Source organism: Vulpes lagopus, chromosome 3 (genome assembly GCF_018345385.1).
Source record: "Vulpes lagopus strain Blue_001 chromosome 3, ASM1834538v1, whole genome shotgun sequence".
NCBI lineage: Eukaryota > Metazoa > Chordata > Mammalia > Carnivora > Canidae > Vulpes > Vulpes lagopus.
The window spans coordinates 163895228-163912305 of NC_054826.1; the positions used below are offsets into that span (position 1 = coordinate 163895228).

Below are 17078 nucleotides of genomic sequence, written 5' to 3' on the forward strand. Positions count from 1 at the left end.
GGATCCAGCCCCGCGCCAGGCCCCCTGCTTGGCGGGGAGCCTGTTTCTGCCGCTCCCCTGGCTTATGCTCTCTCACCCTCGCTTTCTCCCAAATAAAAAATAAGTAAATAAAATCTTTAAAAAGGAAGAATGAATGTACAGATAAGGAAGATAAACAACTCTTGAGAATTCAGCTGTAACTCGTGGAGCAGTGTATGTAGGGAGATGAGAACTCCAGGGGCGTTTGTATTTTCTCGAGGTTGGAGAAATTCAGATATGTTAATGTGATCTGAGTCTGTGATTTTTTGGGAAAAAGCCAAAAGTTAAAGATAAAACAAGAAAGAGATAACTGACAAACTAAGGCCTTTGGCCTTCATGATGGATAAGATCCGGGGCGCAGATAGAGCCCTGGATAGATGGTCTTAGGTAGAGGATGGACACCTCTTCTGTCTGAATGAGAGGCAAGGAGGAACGTTGGCCTTGGATGCTGAGCTTGGTGGTAGGAGATGACAGGCCCCTCGACAGGGGGTTTCCTCTGGGAGGTGAAGGACGGTGGAGGATGTGTGAGGTAGCCACCGTGGTGAATGAAGGAGAGACAGAGAGGTGACTAGGGGGTGACACAAGGTCGGAAGGTCGGAGACCATGGATGGAGAGAGACCCCAACCTGCCCCTCTTCACCCAGTGCTCATCCCAAGTACCACATGTGTCTATGCGGATCCCCCGATGAGATCAAGTCCTCCCACAGCAGAGCTCCAGAAGGGAGTGTCGTTTTGACATGAGATCAAGTTAAATAAGAATTTATTATATCAGGTTAGAACCACAATCAGCCTGCATTGCGTACTGGCTGCGGCGCAGGGAAAGATTCTTCTACATGTGGTGGCTGTGCTGTCCATGAATCACAGAAGCCAGTAATTGACCACTGAACATCACGTTCCCTTTAATAAAACCATAATGAATCTGATGAATCTGATGATTAAGTTAAACGTTCGGATCAATTATAGTGTCAGACTGTTTACCTATTAGTTGTTAAATTATGCACACGTCGACTACCTAAGAATTCAAACAAATGACCGTGTGATGGTTCCAGGCTGGATCGTGACACTAACATCTTACCAATCAACTATTTAAGAGTTAATATTTATTGTTTATATGGATGCTTCCAGCTACTCTACATTCAATGCTTCTTTTGTAGGTGTGCAAATGATGACACATTTATTATGGAGAATTTGGGGAAGAAAATAGAAATTGCCCTAATTCCCACCTGGAGATGTCATTAAAATTGGATTATACTATGTAATGCTCATTTGTTTTTATTTTTAACGTCCTGAGTATTTCTTCGTGTTATGAAATATTTTTCAAAAACGTAATTTTAGATGGCAGCATTGAAATACATGTACGTTATGCAAATCAGTGGATGCCCCATTAATTTGAACTGTGCCCTGTGCCTTATTGTTGGCCTTTTCAGTTTTCCTAGTTTTCTTTGGACGTGAATAACCCTGCACACAAAACCTGGTCCACATCTCTGATTCCTTCTTTAATCATTTCGCTACTCTTCAGAAAAAAAAAAAAAAAATTCTTGAGGGTAGTTGACACACAGTGTTACGTTAGTTCCAAGCGTATGATACGGTGATTGGACAAGTTTGTGTGCTGTGATTGTCACCAATACAGTGGATCCAGTGGATCTCTGAGTGGGTGATAGGATTCAGCATTTGGGGTTTAGAGGAAACTGCATTTTGGCAGAAAAAAAGAAAACTCTTAAATGAAGTATTTGCAAGGATGAATGTTCTTTAAACTTGGCAGACACGTATTTTCTAGACTTTTATCACTTGGCATCTGAGATACACAGGTTTGAAATGTAGTCAAGAGAGCTCTTCTGACATGTATCGCACAAAGCTAATTTATCACCTGTAATCCAAGGAATCAACTTGCCCCTTTCAGCCAGAATCTGAATACTTACTTAATCATTCACGTTTTTTTGACTGTTGTTCTAACAGAAAGGTATTTATCTAGACGTACCGCAGGGAATGGCCTATACTGCAGCCCGGTCGCACAGAAGCCACCATCCGTACTACCTGAAAGGAGATGGTAATTGCCAGGCACTAAATAAAGCGGTGGCGGCCTGCGGCTTCTTTATGATTTGGAGGTGCTCTGTGCGGCGATCGCGTGATGGTTCTGCGTTAGCAAACATCTTTAAAGTTCAAATGTGAGAGTTTTTTTTTTTTTTTTGGCCTTTTAAAAAATACAGTCTATTGGGCAGAAATTTTTTAAAGATTTTATTTATTTATTCATGAGAGACACATAGGCAGAGGGAGAAGCAGGCACCCCATGGGGAGGGGAGCGCGATGCAGGACTCAATCCCAGGACCCTGGGGTCACGCCCTGAGCCAAAGGCAGACGCTCCACTGTGAGCCCCCCAGGTGCCCCTATTGGGCAGAAATTTAAGGAAAGCAGACATATATTTCTAGCAGTTTATTCCCTAGTATTCCGCAAGCATCCGCTGTTCCATCCCTGAACGTCAGATCATTCTCTTCTGGAAGCATACGCAATAGGGCAATAGCCTGGGGCTTGGGAAGACGTATAATTTGTATATCGAAGACTTTAATTATTCTCACTCATTTTTATTTTTGCAGCTGCGTTACTAGATGGAGCAGATACTCAGTAAACGCGTATTAATCATGTTCTGGAGAAGGGAGACGTTAAGATCCAAAGTTAGGTAACTGGACCCCAGCCTAGAGGCAGAGCTGAGTCAGATCCATGGTGGGTCTCTAACTCTTGGTCAGTGTGTTTGCCGAAGTCAGCTACTTCTAAAAAATATCTTCCCCGAAAGCTTTATGAATCCAGCCCCTTGTAGTTTTCATTTGTCCATTTTCTAACTTCGTGACTTTCCTGCGTCCTCTGTTTTCCAAAAGACGCATTTTGGGGTTTTCCTGAAGGGAAATTTTGTCTTTTGTTTCCACCCTTTTACCTTTTGGGTTCTCTTTTTCGCATTAAATCCTTGTTCACTTTGCAGCCTTGCTGCAGAACTTCGTTAAAAAAAAAACAAAAAAAACTGAACCACAGAGATATATGGAAGGGGCCTCCTGGGCCAGCACTTCTGTTTCCTAGTGGGTTTATGAAAGCATAGAGGGTAAGTGGCTTTGCCTAAACCCACGCAGGGTGGCGGAGCCAGCAGTACAATCTATTTCTTCTGATTCTTAGTTCATCACTGTTTTGAAAAATTTTATAAAATTACATAATAGTATGATGAAATAACGCGACTTCTAGTAACCTTTTAAAAACATGTTTACGAGCTGTTTATATTCAGCTCTGAGATTAGATAAGGCAGGAGAAGCTTCTGAAACAGTGGGGTATAGAGTACTGAGATGGTTTGGGAGCCCGAGAACAGAGTTGTAACCAGACTGGCAAGACTGCAATTATTTCTTGAATCTACAGTGAAGCTTCTTCCCATGATAATCCTTCAAATTATGTCATTATGTGATTTGAAGGGCCCAAACTGGTTTCAGCGCGTAGTTCATAGTACATTTATCAAATGATAGAGGGCATTTCCAGTAAAGCAGGTTACTCTCCCAAAGCCTAACCACGGAGGATTGTGAAAAACAAAACATCGTAGATAAAAATTGGCTCTGAGGAAAAATTCTCTTATACACGCACATTAGGAATAAAGTGGAAACGCTTAAAAATCTTCCAAATGGAGCCTAAGGGCAAGTTACCAATTTTATTCCCTCCCCCGCAAGTTAATTTTTCTGGGTTTGCTCACTTATCACATTCAATAGATATTTATGACCTATAACTCAAAGCATTTTTGAATTAGGAAGCGAGGCACTAAAGATTTTTAAACGTGTGGTTGCAAATCCTGCTGCAATAAAACAAAATCCAAACGCAGAGTGTTAGCCGCCTCCCTGCGTAGCGCTGTGTACATGTGAGAGGTCACGATCACTGGGGAAGACCGAGGTCACTCTTTACCTTTAGGTGGAGCACACTAGTTGCCCGTGACCCTCGGCGGGGACGGAGGGTTTAGGGGACGCTGAGACGGTGGTGCTCCTGGTTATGGGGGGCGGGAGGGGCTCTCTATTCCTGCTGATACGCAGGGACAGTCGCGTGGAGTCTGAGGTCGCCGCTGGCCGAAGGGCTGCATCCCTGGGCCACCAGAATTAGCCTTCCCGGTCCCTTGACCAGATGATGGTGAGAGGCTATTCAGAAGGAGCGGTCATGCAGAGGGCGTTCATGCATCTGCTAAGAAAAGTAGCCTCTGTGCCGCCCAAGCACCCTGGTTTCTGTTTGTCTCTTTTTCCCTGTGTGAGGAATTAAATGGAACTAATAGGAAAAATTAACTCCACCAGAAATCTGCATATTCATGCCAAAGGTTTTCTCCCAAAGTCTGAGCGTCTGAACAATATCTGCAAAAACTGTAATCGCTAGTAAGCTCCTTAAATATAGGGAAACCAACAGATGGATGTTAATTTGCGTTTCTGTTCAAAATTAGATGGACTTGGGAGCCCCACTTCCATCCCCATGGACATTTGGAAATCTCAGTATCATGCTTACTGCCTGTAATTCTAGTTACTGTCCTATTGCACAGCTCATAATTTCCAGGAAAAGCTGGAGTGTCTCTCCCTGTGCGCCAGCTATTGCTTACAGAGCTTGGTCTCCTAATTTCATAATCACTGCATTGTCCATAGTGAATTATGGGAAATTACAGAGGACTAATCAACGTAGGCATATGAAACCTATATCAGCCCAATGATAATTTAAAATTATTAGCCCCATAAAAACTAATTTTAAAATAATGAAGGAGGACTGTGTAAAATGACTGAAGTCCCATTTTAATTACTAATTTTGTTAATTTTCCTGATTCTAAAAAGTTGAAAAATTTTTATACCTTATTTTATAAAAAAAAATGAAGAGTAATTTAATGAGTTTCTTTTTTAAAGATTTTATTTATGAAAGAGAGAGAGAGCACGAGAGTGGGGAGCAGGAGCAGAGAAAGAGAGGAAATATCAAGCAGACTCCACGCTGAGTGTTGAGCCTGACGTGGAGCTTGATCTCATGACCCTGAGGTCATGACTTCAGTGGAAATCGAGAGTCAGAGGCTTAACCAACTGGACCACGCAGGCGCCCCTAGTTTTTAGATCATTCTAGACCAGGCCCAGGGCACTTCCTGGAAGATGGTGGGCCGTCAAATATGTTGAACTGTTGGATGAGGTGAGGGATTAAAAGAGCAAGATACAACCTTTCCAATAGTTTATAAAAGGGAGGAAAAAAAGAATTAGTAAACACATGTTTTTCTTAAAGGCAAACTGATTGAAAATATGAATTTATACCGTTTTATCAAACACACCAAAATTTAACTGATGTTACTAGAATAGCGAGAGTTCACTTGTACATGATGCCAGTTTAGAAATTGAGGTTATTTAAGCAGGAGTTGGGATGAAGCTTACTTTTACTTTATGTTTAAAAGAAAGTTTCTTAGGGACACCTGGTGGCTCAGTGGTTGAGTGTCTGCCTTTGGCCCAGGGTGTGATCCTGGAGTCCCAGGATCGAGTCCTGCATCGGGCTCCCTGCATGGAGCCTGCTTCTCCCTCTGCCTGTGTCTCTGCCTCTCTCTCTGTGTCTCTCATGAATAAATAAATAAAATCTTAAAAAAAAAAAAGAAAGTTTCTTAAGAAAGTGAACAAAGTAAACGGGCTTGCTGAGATGTGTTATGTCTGAGAGACAGTAAATCATTTTCAAGCGTCGGCCTCCTCCCTGCGCCCTCTCCACGTCTGCGGGGAGCCCAGTGTCTCCTGTTGTTCCCTAACAGATTAGTAGCCACGTAGTGGCCTAACACGAGACCGAGTTCTCTTACGGTTGTGTTAGGGGCTTAATGTGGATCCCACTGGCTTAAAATCGAGGTGTCCACGGGGCTGCATTCCTTTCTGGAAGCTCTGAAGGAGACCCGGAGACTTGGTTCTTTCCCTTTTTCAGTTTCTGGAAGCCGTCTCCACTCCTTAATTCAACTCGTGGGTCCCGTCCCGTGTGTTGGGTCTGGAGTGTTGTACGCCTCTGGCCGTGCTCCTGCCCACAGAGCTCCCTCTTACCGCAGCTGCACAAAAGCCTCAGGGTTTAAGGACCTACATGATGACACTGAGCTCACCCAGGTCACCCAGGGAAGTCTCCCCACGTCAAGGGTGAATCGCATCACCAGGGGCCTTTTTGTCACGCGTGATGACATAGGCACAGGTCCCAGGGGCTGAGTCGTGGATGCCTTTGGCGGCCACCAGTGTGCACCCCGAGAGTGGCATTCTGTTCACAGGACTGAGACCCAGCATCAGAAGATCCTGATGTGCATTTACTTAGTTTTTTTTTAGATTGGCGTATGATAATTCATATTTATTAATGAAGGCAGTTATCATCAGCTTCCTTTAAAGAAAAGACTTTCATTGCTGCAAATGGTTTTAAGTACACACAGTTTTTAAAAATAATTTAATGCTCGTTTAATGGTAAGTTATTGTCTCATAATAATAATTCCGTTGCCTTCCACAAGTCTATGTATTTCACATAATTTAATTATAATAACTATATAGCTTTACGTACATAAACTATCTTATACTCTGCTTTCACCTAATGCTTACATGTACTACTATATAAATAGGCCATATTTTACTAAGCTTTGCTCCTGATGTTAGAGATTTATGTGTTTACAGTTTCTTGCAAGTGTAGATAATGCTTTGCTGAACATTGACTTATTTATACAGTTGTTTTTACTTTTATTGAATAAATCCCTTGGAAAAAATCCCTTTGGAAGAAGTTAGAGGAAGAATATATGACTGCAGGTTGCCTTCCCACTCCCTTGTTCTTATCTGTTTATAGAACCATAATTTTGTTCAGGTAGTAGGTGGTACTGTGGTCAAGGACCATGGTGTAAGCCCCGGGGATGAATTTGTGAAACCTGGAAATTTCTGTGTCCTTTGCCAGTAATTGGTTTAAGAATCTGTGGGCCAATTTTGTTCAAAAAGACCAAGTTGAAATTTTTTTTTTTTTTTAAGATTTTATTTATTCATGAGAAACACAGAGAAAGAGGTGGAGACACAGGCTGAGGGAGAAGCAGGCTCCATGCAGGGAGCCTGAGGTGGGACTTGATCCTGGGACCCCAGGGGTCATGCCCTGAGCCAAAGGGAGATGCTCAACCACTGAGCCGCCCAAGCGTCCCTAAGTTGAAGTTTTTATAGCTGGAATCTAGTTAGGATGCTGAATCTGTGATGTGTTGACATCTGTGTCACCATCTGGGTGTCTATTATCACTGCGATTCAGATGAGTGGACTTGCCGAACCAGGATGAAGTTGGAATATGAGCAAAAGGCATCGAAGAGGATGAGGCCAAAGAAAGATTGGAAGATAACTGGCGTGTGGGGCCATGTTGTGGGATTCTGGGCTTGTGGTCTGGGGTGCTTTGTTCATCCAAGGATAGTGACTTCAATTTGTGTGACCTAAGGACAGACATCCAAGTAAATGCAGGCCTCAAGAGAGATCTTGGGTTCAATAGAACGTACCATGAGCAACATATGCAAGCCCCATATATAATCCTACATTTTCTGGTAGTGACATTTTTTAAAAAGTTAAAAAAAAAAAAAAAAGGAAGCGATGCTGATTTTAATAATATATTTTTCGATACAACATATCAAAAATATTATCGTTTCATTATATAATCATTATATCTTCCAACATCTCAATTTGTTCCAGCCACATTTCAAGTGCTTAATAGTAGTTGTGCACCATTAGAAAGGTGAATTTAGGAGCCAGTTATAACGTCAGCGCCTTTCTTTGCTTGCAAATGTGAACCTGTGTTTGGCTTTGGGGTGTTTCTGTTTTGTTTGTTGGTTGGTTTGTTGGTTGGTATTGTGAGTGCCACTGTAATGAGCAGTTATATATACAGCTCCTGGTGCAGGGGTTCAGGATGGTATATACCTGGGAGTAGGACTGCGGGCAGGTAACAGATGAAATGTGCTCATTGTATTTTCCAGGCAGGTTGCTCCAGTTCACATCCCAGCTAGTGGTGTGTGAAAGAGCCCTTATTGCTCCACATCCATACTAACATTTGGAAAAGTCTCATTTCTTCATTTTTGTCAAATTAGTGGGTGTAAAAATGACTTGTTGTTTTCTCACAATTTGCATTTTTCTGATTATTAACGAGCTTCAAAACCTCTCAGATGTCTGTGAACTGTCATTTTTTGCTTCTATAGAAGTCACACATATTTTTTCATTAAATATATTAATACATGGTACGTGTCATATATCCATATATGCGTCATATATTTTTTCACAAATATGTATTGAGCACTATCTATTAAGTATTGGTCTAAGTATTGGGAATATACTAATAGTGGGAGGAAAAATGGTCCCAAATCCTGCCCTCCAGGAATTTACAGGCTAGTGTGCGTACATGGTGAGGAGGGAGAGACAAAAACCAAAAGAAACCAAGCACCGTATGTCAAGGACTGTTAGTAAACCTCGTTTGCGTCTGGCTCAGCCATTTCACATCGAGGTTTAACTTGGCTTCTGTGGTTGTAAAAAGGAGACGGTAATAATACTGTCCTCACTGTTTATTCTGTGCATGTGAAGAGCTTGACACAGCCCTGGCAAGTTGTAAGGATTCAGAAAATGCTAGCGAGAAGTATTATTTTCCCCTCTCTGCTTCTACTTTTTTTTCTGTAATTTTTTTTCAAATAGAACTACTGACGTTTAAGATTAAATATGTTTTGGTTTCTTGAAGTGTTGGCTCTCGTCAGGGTGTCAACCTATTGGTAATCTCTACGACAAGACAGATGACTTTGGCTACTTTTGAGATGTGTTTTTGAGATTTCAAGCTTCTTAAGCCCCAATGACCAAGAGCCTGAGAACATGCACTTTTATAAAAAGCTGCATCATAGGGACGCCTGGCTGGCTCAGGGGCTGAGCATCTGCCTTTGGCTCAGGGCGTGACCCTGGGGTCCCGGGATCCAATCCTGCGTCGGGCTCCCCGCAGGGAGCCTGCTTCTCCCTCTCTGCCTCTCTGTGTGTGTCTCTCATAAATAAATAAATAAAAATCTTAAAAAAAAAAAAGCTGCATCATGTCAAATGCCGAAAATAGGGGAAAATCTGTAGGAATGTCTTGTATTAATTCAGGGCTATGTCCCGTGAGTGTAAAGTTTGTCTGAATCAATCATTTCCATCTAACAACCAATTTACTGTAGACTTTGTGCAAAGGACTGCATAGAGGAGATGCATGTGACCTTGTTAATCTTTGGAACAATTCTTTGTCCCTCTTTCTTAGATAATGATGTTGAAAATGATCTTCAATCAGACATCAGTCGAGCACTGCAAGACTCACACCGAAAAGCTGAAAGAATGCAACTTCTTCTTAATAGCTGTTCGCCTGGCTTCACTGAACCAGATCTTGGATCCCTGGGTTTATCTGCTGCTAAGAAAGATCCTTCTTCGAAAGTTTTGTCAGGTAGCAAATGCTGTCTCCAGCTGCTCTAATGATGGACAGAAAGGGCAGCCTATCTCATTATCCAATGAAATCATACAGACAGGAGCATGAAAGAGAATTCCTAATCAACTTGCATGTCCACAGCTTTTGGCAACAAGTAGCCGTAAACTTTACTGTGAATTTAGGCATCTCTGGCATGCCGCTGTTTGTGCATTGAAGGAGAATTTCTGATGCAAGGCTGAATGGTCTCAGAAGCGTAGATAATCCCCTATGTGCCAAAAGTATTGAAACACAGAGGAAAATATATTAATAACAGTCCAGTGTTTTGGGGTCTCTGCCATTTGTAGCTGAATATGTGATTATTTATGAGATGAAAACTTTTTTTTTTTTTTTTTTTTTTTACAAATGATCTTGGTCTGTGGTAGAGATGAGCTGGGCAAAGTTAACCATCCGGTGTTACTGAGTACACGGGGGATTGAATTCATTGATCATTGAAGATAGGCAAAAATTTGTCTCTGTTCAAAGACCTTGGTCTTCTGCATTTTCTTCCTTCCTTCTTCTTTCTTTCTTTCTTTCTTTCTTTCTTTCTTTCTTTCTTTCTTTCTTCCTTCCTTCCTTCCTTCCTTCCTTCCTTCCTTTCTTTCTTTCTTTCTTTCTTTCTTTCTTTCTTTCTTTCTTTCTTTCTTTCTCTTTCCTTCTCCATGTCATTAGGATTAAAAAAAAAAAACGTATACTATATCCATAATATTCAGTGGTACTGATGTATATATTGCTCAATACATAAATTATCTGCTGAACTTACGAAGTGTAAATTTTGGTTGTGCTAGTAATTAGGTTTGCTCATTATCTAAATAAGAGCCTATTCCTTGTATGTGAAATATGACAGGATTTGTGACTATCCAAATGATTAAGTATTCTCCTTTCTGAATACATTTTTAATTCCTAAAAGCCTGGATGAGATTCATAAATCTGATCATGAGAGTCAGTGAAGTGATTTTTCAAAATGCTATTTACGAACTGATTTGTGAACTAACTATAGGTGCTTTGGTTAATTATCCTCCCTGATTGTTCCACCAGAAGTATTCTCTAGTCTTTTGGATATTTAAATACTAACTCTGATTCCAGGACCAATAAATATTTTGAAGGTTCCATGAAGACTTTCCATAGTTTGACCTATTCATAGAATAAGAAAGTTAATAGTATCGACCCCTTGCAGCACTTTCTCTCTCCTCTCTTCAAAGTAGCTCTGTATATAAATATTTATTATTATTAATATGTTTTTCTTATACTCTACATGTGTACAAACCTTCATAGTTAAGTTTGATATCTTTTTAGCACAAGCAGATTATTACACTAAGTTTCGAGAGTTGCACTTAAGAAAACCTCCCCAACAAACTTAACAATCTTTTAAGTGAGGCCTACACAAAATGCTCTTTGTATTCTTTGGAGCATTCATTTTGCAAACTCGTTAACATTTTCTCACAAAGATTTTTAATTTACAGCTTATGTTACTGCATTCCTAAAGTTTTCAAAAATTTGAGACTTATTTTATACGTCTTTGTAGTAGCTACTTTTTCCCCTGTGTTTCGTAGGCATTTAAGGAATAATTGATTTTAACAAGTATCATATATCTACTAGGTTAATATATAAATCATCTTAGGTCAGTTAAGAATAATCAATTTATTATTATAATTATGAAATACTGTGTCAAACTGAGTGAGAAAGCAGGGTCTGCTGAGAGTGTTTATGTAAATTCACGATGGTTCCACTGGCCTACATTTTAGAAAAAATGATGATACCTAATACTCAGCCCTGTTGTAAAAGCTCTCTGCGCTATAGAATTGGGGTATCCCACAGGCCACCTTATGAAGAATTAGACACAACTACCTCCTTTTCCCAGAAAAAAAGTGCACTTAAATTACCTTACAGTAAAGAGGCTTGACCTCTTGAATGGTCCTCTGGTCCCAGGTCATAATCAGATAGATTATGACACACACAGCGTGGATTTAAGGGTGCGAGTGTGATTCGTTTCTCCCTCCAGCACCTAGGACAACACCTGAACTATAGGAAGTGTTCAGTACTTATTCAATGAATGAATGAATAAATGGCTGCTAAAACCCGCGCACATCAGTGAGGTGCTTGCCATATGATTGAAGGCCTGCATGCCATTAAAGTCCACCCAACTGATAAAGTGAATGATCTCTGCTTATTTAATTACAAAAATATGAATTTATCTTCAAGTGTGTAGTATCGTATTGCTGTGCCACAAAGTGCTTTCTGTGTATTAATAATTTAAGGGAATGATACTTCCAAATGGTAATGGAGATTACTGTCAAAGAAATAACCACTTTCCATCAAAACACAGAAATGCATAAAGACAAAAACAGCCCGAAACTTATCCTGAAGTACAAAATACGGTCCTGCCCAGGAATACATGGCAGGAGTGGACAAATGGCAGTTTTTCAACAAGTTTGAAAAGGCAGTGGAGAAGGGAAAATTATGCAAATGGCCTGTGTTTTGTTACCTAGGCAGCCATTTGTTCGTCCGGGGAAAACCTGATAAGAAATAGAAGTCCCAAATGATTTCAGCCTTTGGGATGATAGATGTCGTACAGAGGCCCTTGACGTGGTCAGGAAGGGGACATCTGAAGTCACAGCAGAAGACTCTGTGTTTCCAAGTTTAAGCTTATTGGCCTTTAAATTCATTCTCATATACTTTGTGTATCTATGCATATGTCTGAGCAGGAAAAGAAGACGTGCGCATAAATTATGACAATAAATTATGACAATTCTTAACTTGACAACATTGGTTAAAAAAAAGAGAGGCCTAGGGAAGCCACGCGGGAAGAAGTGAGTACAATGTCGAAATTTAGGTACAATCAGCTGTTGTAGATTTTACATAGCAGTGCCGATTTTCTAAATGATGACTTTAGACAGCTGTGCTGTGTCCTAGAAGGAAATGATGACATGCTATTCAATAAGAATATTTGACTTTTCAAGTAAAATCAGTGCAGCGCATATCTCAAAACTATTTTAGATGGAAGAAATAAAACGTATTATCTTAAGATTTACCAAATTTGCCTGATGCTGTACACCAAGATATTTTAAGTAAATGTGTTTAATTATGACAGATTTAAATGATGATGAGTCCAAAAGTGCACATGTATTTCTACTTCACACTCCTTTATTATGTTAAAGGTCTCTCGATTGTGTGATAGAATAAATTGTGGAAGCTCGTGGAAACGTTAACTGTAGGAGACCCTGGGACCACGATGCCATCGAGTGATGGACCAACTAGAAACTCTCAATGCAAAACAGTGTTTCTAAAAGGTGGTCAATCTGTGGCGATATTCTAACAGTAGATTTTCAAATGAATTAGACCTTTTATTCACTTATGCTTTTTATATATCTCTTGGCCTTGAGTCCTAACTTGTGATTAACTTTCAGTTTTCCCATGTCAATAATAACTTAATGGTTCTTTTCTATTGGGATTAAGTAGAGACAGAAAGTGAGAAAATTTTTATTGTTGAAATTTTAGGCACATATATTCTTGCTTACTTTTTAAAAATACTTTGACCCCAAAAGCTTCTCTCAAAATAAACAAGATGCCAGAAGATGAGTGACACACAAAGACCACAGAGTATTTAACCCTACAAACATATTAAAAGCTTAATGTGGAAAAATTAAAATTTCTGTGATTTACCCATGTGAAAAGTTTAGACCATCACCTATGCCAAATCTTTAGAGACGTTGCTTATTGCTGTTTTCTGCTTTCATGTCTCAAAAACTGCTAAAATCGAGGTTTAAATAAATGTGCAGAATTGTTCAATGAATGAGATTATATCAATTCGAAAATGAAGAATATTCAATACTGTGGCTACGTCCAGAGGGCTATCATCTGAGTTGCAGTAAAATTCCGATAAGAGGTGACATACATCTGTGATGTTTCCTAACATAGATTTTGATAAAGCCAATTTATAAATTTGAAAATCAACCTAAAACTCACATGCACATTCGTTACAGAGCTGTATCAGTTCAGTATTCTAAGACAACTAACTGGTGGTGATTACATATTGGGCATGAATCAGAGAATTAGGGAAAATTTTAAAATTAAAACTCCATTATATTGGCATCATTTATATAGGCAGTGGTTTCATAAGAAAATTTATAGTCAGCTGAACTACTCCCACCCAAAACGTTTCAATTTTGTTAGGAATTCGTATCTATACTTATCAGTAAAATCTTTTACATGTCTTCTTCCCTGAATGCCTTTTTTGGATTGAGTCCACCTTGAATAAAAGTGGAGAAAGCAAAAAGAATAGCGCAGAGTGGCCTTATTCTCAGAGTGACAAAGGGAACACTGAGACTATGCCTATTTCAGAAAGACCTTCCCCAAGTCTAGAATTAAGGCAATTTTTTTTTTTTTTACAAAGAGATCAACAATTCATGTTAAAGTCAGATGGAACGATACCTTCAAAACAGGCTACGTAACCTCTCCTTTCTCACTTGTCCCTGTTCTCTACTCTTTTAAAGAGCAAAAGAGCACAGAATTTTTATTTTACATATTCTCTATTTTATAATTCCTAAAACGAGGATTCTGTTTAAAGGTTTATAATTTGTGCAAGTTGAATTGTAAACCATTACATTATGATGAGCATAAACTGAGTACTGTTTGATTCTCTGGAAAAACAATTCAATCAGATAGTCATTTATATATCGTTTTCTTTATTGAGAATGAAAACTTTCATTTCCAGAAGTTTTAAATCCATCCATTTAATATCAACAACTCAAATATTTACTGGATTACATATTTCTTCATTAGGAATGAGACTGTGGTGCCAAACCCTTTGCTTCCAACCTGTTTATTCATTTTCTCAACAGAGTGGAAAGTAACAGAAATATTTACTGTTGGTGGAACTGGGATTGTTTTTAAGAGGATAGAGAACAGCTTTGTATTTCTAGCACGCTTATGCCTTAATATATGAAGCAGATCTGACTCTGGTTTTTAGGATAAATCAGCTTTGATGGAATCATTTTATTATAGGAATAAAGATAAGATGGAAACAGATCATCCTGAGGAACAAAACCAAACTTTTCAAGCTTTTTGAGCATTTTGGAGATGACTCCACCTCTAAGGTTATTTTCAAAAGTGCGGCTCTTAAATTCTTTCATCAATTGCTTTAGAAACAGAGTATTTTGGCCTTTTAATGAAAGTGAATTGGATATCGAGGCAAAAGGTAGCCCATCGCCAAAACTTAATAGTTATTTGAAAGTGGTTTCTTTATATGTTTTCTGTTTGTGTGGAAGTCAACGCTGTAATATTAAGCAGAGAAAAATGCATATGACGCATCGACTCACTCCAGTGTTCTCTCAACTCCTGCAGAGGTACTTATGTGGAGCAGGCAAGGGACGGGGGTGGACACCATAAAGTCGTGGAGGGAACCGTGCACATTTCCGACTTGTTAAAATTCTTCATCCTTTTAAGCCATTCCGCAGAATCAAAGAGAGGGAGGGACCACATCCATCTTTATACACGTGAATGTCAGAAGGACAAAGCAAGGAGTGGCCCGTATTCTTTTCTGTAGGATCAGGTGTTGAGTTCCCCCAAGTCGTCCCTGACTGCTACATGCTCTCCCTCCCATATAGATGTGTGGAATTTGTATGACATATTTTACTTTCTCCCTCTTCCTTTACCAGATGTGTATGTATCAATAGCATAAAGTTGAACATCGCTTTACACAAACAGGTTAAAACTAGGCACAGATTATCATCCTCTGTTTATAATAAATGAGCGTAAGTGCCATTCACGTGGTGTATTTAAGTAAGAACTGAAATTGTTGGCACTTTCATCAGTAAAGTAAAGCTCAGCAGAGAAGGCATATGTTTCTCCATCTTTCCCATTCAGCCTCCTATCCCTACACACTTGGTTAAGTGGGAAGTTATACTTTTGTCATCTCTATGTAAAGTTGTTGTTGTTGTTGTTGTTGTTTTTGAGGTATCCTAAGTGTAGTTAAACACATCTTCCAATATATTTTAAAGGCGGGTCTTCAGTATTGTGGAGACAGAGAGTAAAAGGGACTTTGAAAACTACATCAAAACCTTGATGGCATTCAAGTCATAGCTAGTCTCTGTATTTGATAAATGTATGTTTTCCATGTTGTGTTTGTCATTGGAAAATAAAGTTGAATGTTCTGAAATGTCCCTGTCTTTTTTTCCTGAAGCCAACTCGTGTCAGGAATATTTTGTTTATAATTGTGTTAAACATTTTGCTGAAATCCTACTTGACACGCTTTGTCAAATAACAGCACAATGTCATGTTGTGCTACCTGGATGATGATACCATTTTGTTTTACGTCCCGTAAGTGTGTACAGTACATGTCATCACTGACTTGCTGTAGATCCGATGTGCTCTTTTCCCGTTTTCAACATATCTATTCGTATTATAATCCCAGATTTTTGGTTTTTGATACAAACACATATTTATCAATTATTCTCAATTTAGTCCATCCTCTTTTTTTTTTTTTTTTCAGATTCTAGTATAATCTACAGGCAGCCAACCAAGGAATTTTCCTGGTTTGTAGTCAGTCTCGTTGATAGATTTGTACCTAGGGATGGGTATGAGCTGATTCCTGGCAGAGACAAACGCTGGACTGCCTGCGTTTATACCCTGTTCTGTGTACCCCTTCAGGCCAATCTACCCCTTCCTTCTTTACTGAAGGGAGGTGTTCTGCAGAACATAGGCAGCTAAGCCAAGCTCAATAAAAGTAGCACATCAGGCTTTCCCTTCTTCCTCCTAGGAAAAGGTATTTAGGGAGAGCTCTGACCATGGTTTCTCCATGGGCTCCGAGGCTCCGAACCAGATCTTATGGTCCCTATGTTCTTTGCTCTGTAGCATCGGCTGAATATCATGGTGGCATTTCTGGTCTACAGAAGGTAGAGCCTACATGCCATACAATGAGGCACTGCCCAGTTTCAGGTCCTTGGAGAACATGAGCTCAAGAATATCCTCAGATAGATATTCTTCGGGGGTTGTTGCGCTTACCCATAACCATTTTGAGCAAATCCAGTTTGGAGGCTGGGTGCTCAGAATCCAAGCCAGTCCTCTGAGCTTGTTCTTTCCTTCAACATGTATTTGTTGTTGTACCTACCCTGTGCCACGCATTCTGGTGGGAGTTAAGACTCACGGATATTTTTTTTTTCCTAAAATATCAGTTTTCAGTGAATGTATAATCTGGTAGGGAATAGGAGATAATTTGATCAGGGTTGGTAACAGAGTAAGCATATAGGAGAGTTGATGCCAAAATAGGAAATCATTTCCTGTAGAAGATGACGGTTAACCTGCATTTTGGAGAAAGGAATGAGTATTAGTTGGGAAGGGGAGGGCACGTTAGGATACTTTTTCACTTCATGCTGTCCCAAATTATAATTTCCAAGGCATTCAAACTAACTTCTAGTGGCCCTCTGAGAAGTATAGGTCGAAATAGAGCATATAATCTCTCAGAATGGGCCAAAGGCATGGCCTTGGGGCAGGATTTCTCCACTTCAGCCCCTTGGCTTATTGGGCCAAATAATTCTTTGTTATGGGGGCTGTCCTGTGCATTGCAGGCTGTTTAACAGTATCCCTGGCCTCTACCCACCAGATGGTGGTAATACT

At 39.8% G+C, this 17078-nt stretch overlaps 1 protein-coding gene across 4 annotated transcripts in view; it reads left to right on the top strand.

Moving 5' to 3' along the window:
- Positions 1-17078, top strand: part of PTGER3 (prostaglandin E receptor 3) — a 185555-nt gene that overhangs the window by 23249 nt on the left and 145228 nt on the right. For 3 of the 4 annotated variants that reach the window (XM_041750834.1, XM_041750833.1, XM_041750831.1), the window contains exon 2: positions 9267-9446. In XM_041750834.1, the coding sequence (XP_041606768.1) occupies positions 9267-9446 (180 nt within the window). Of the gene's footprint in view, positions 1-9266; positions 9459-10311; positions 10317-17078 lie in introns of all 4 variants that reach the window. The other variant, XM_041750835.1, reaches the window with a different exon arrangement.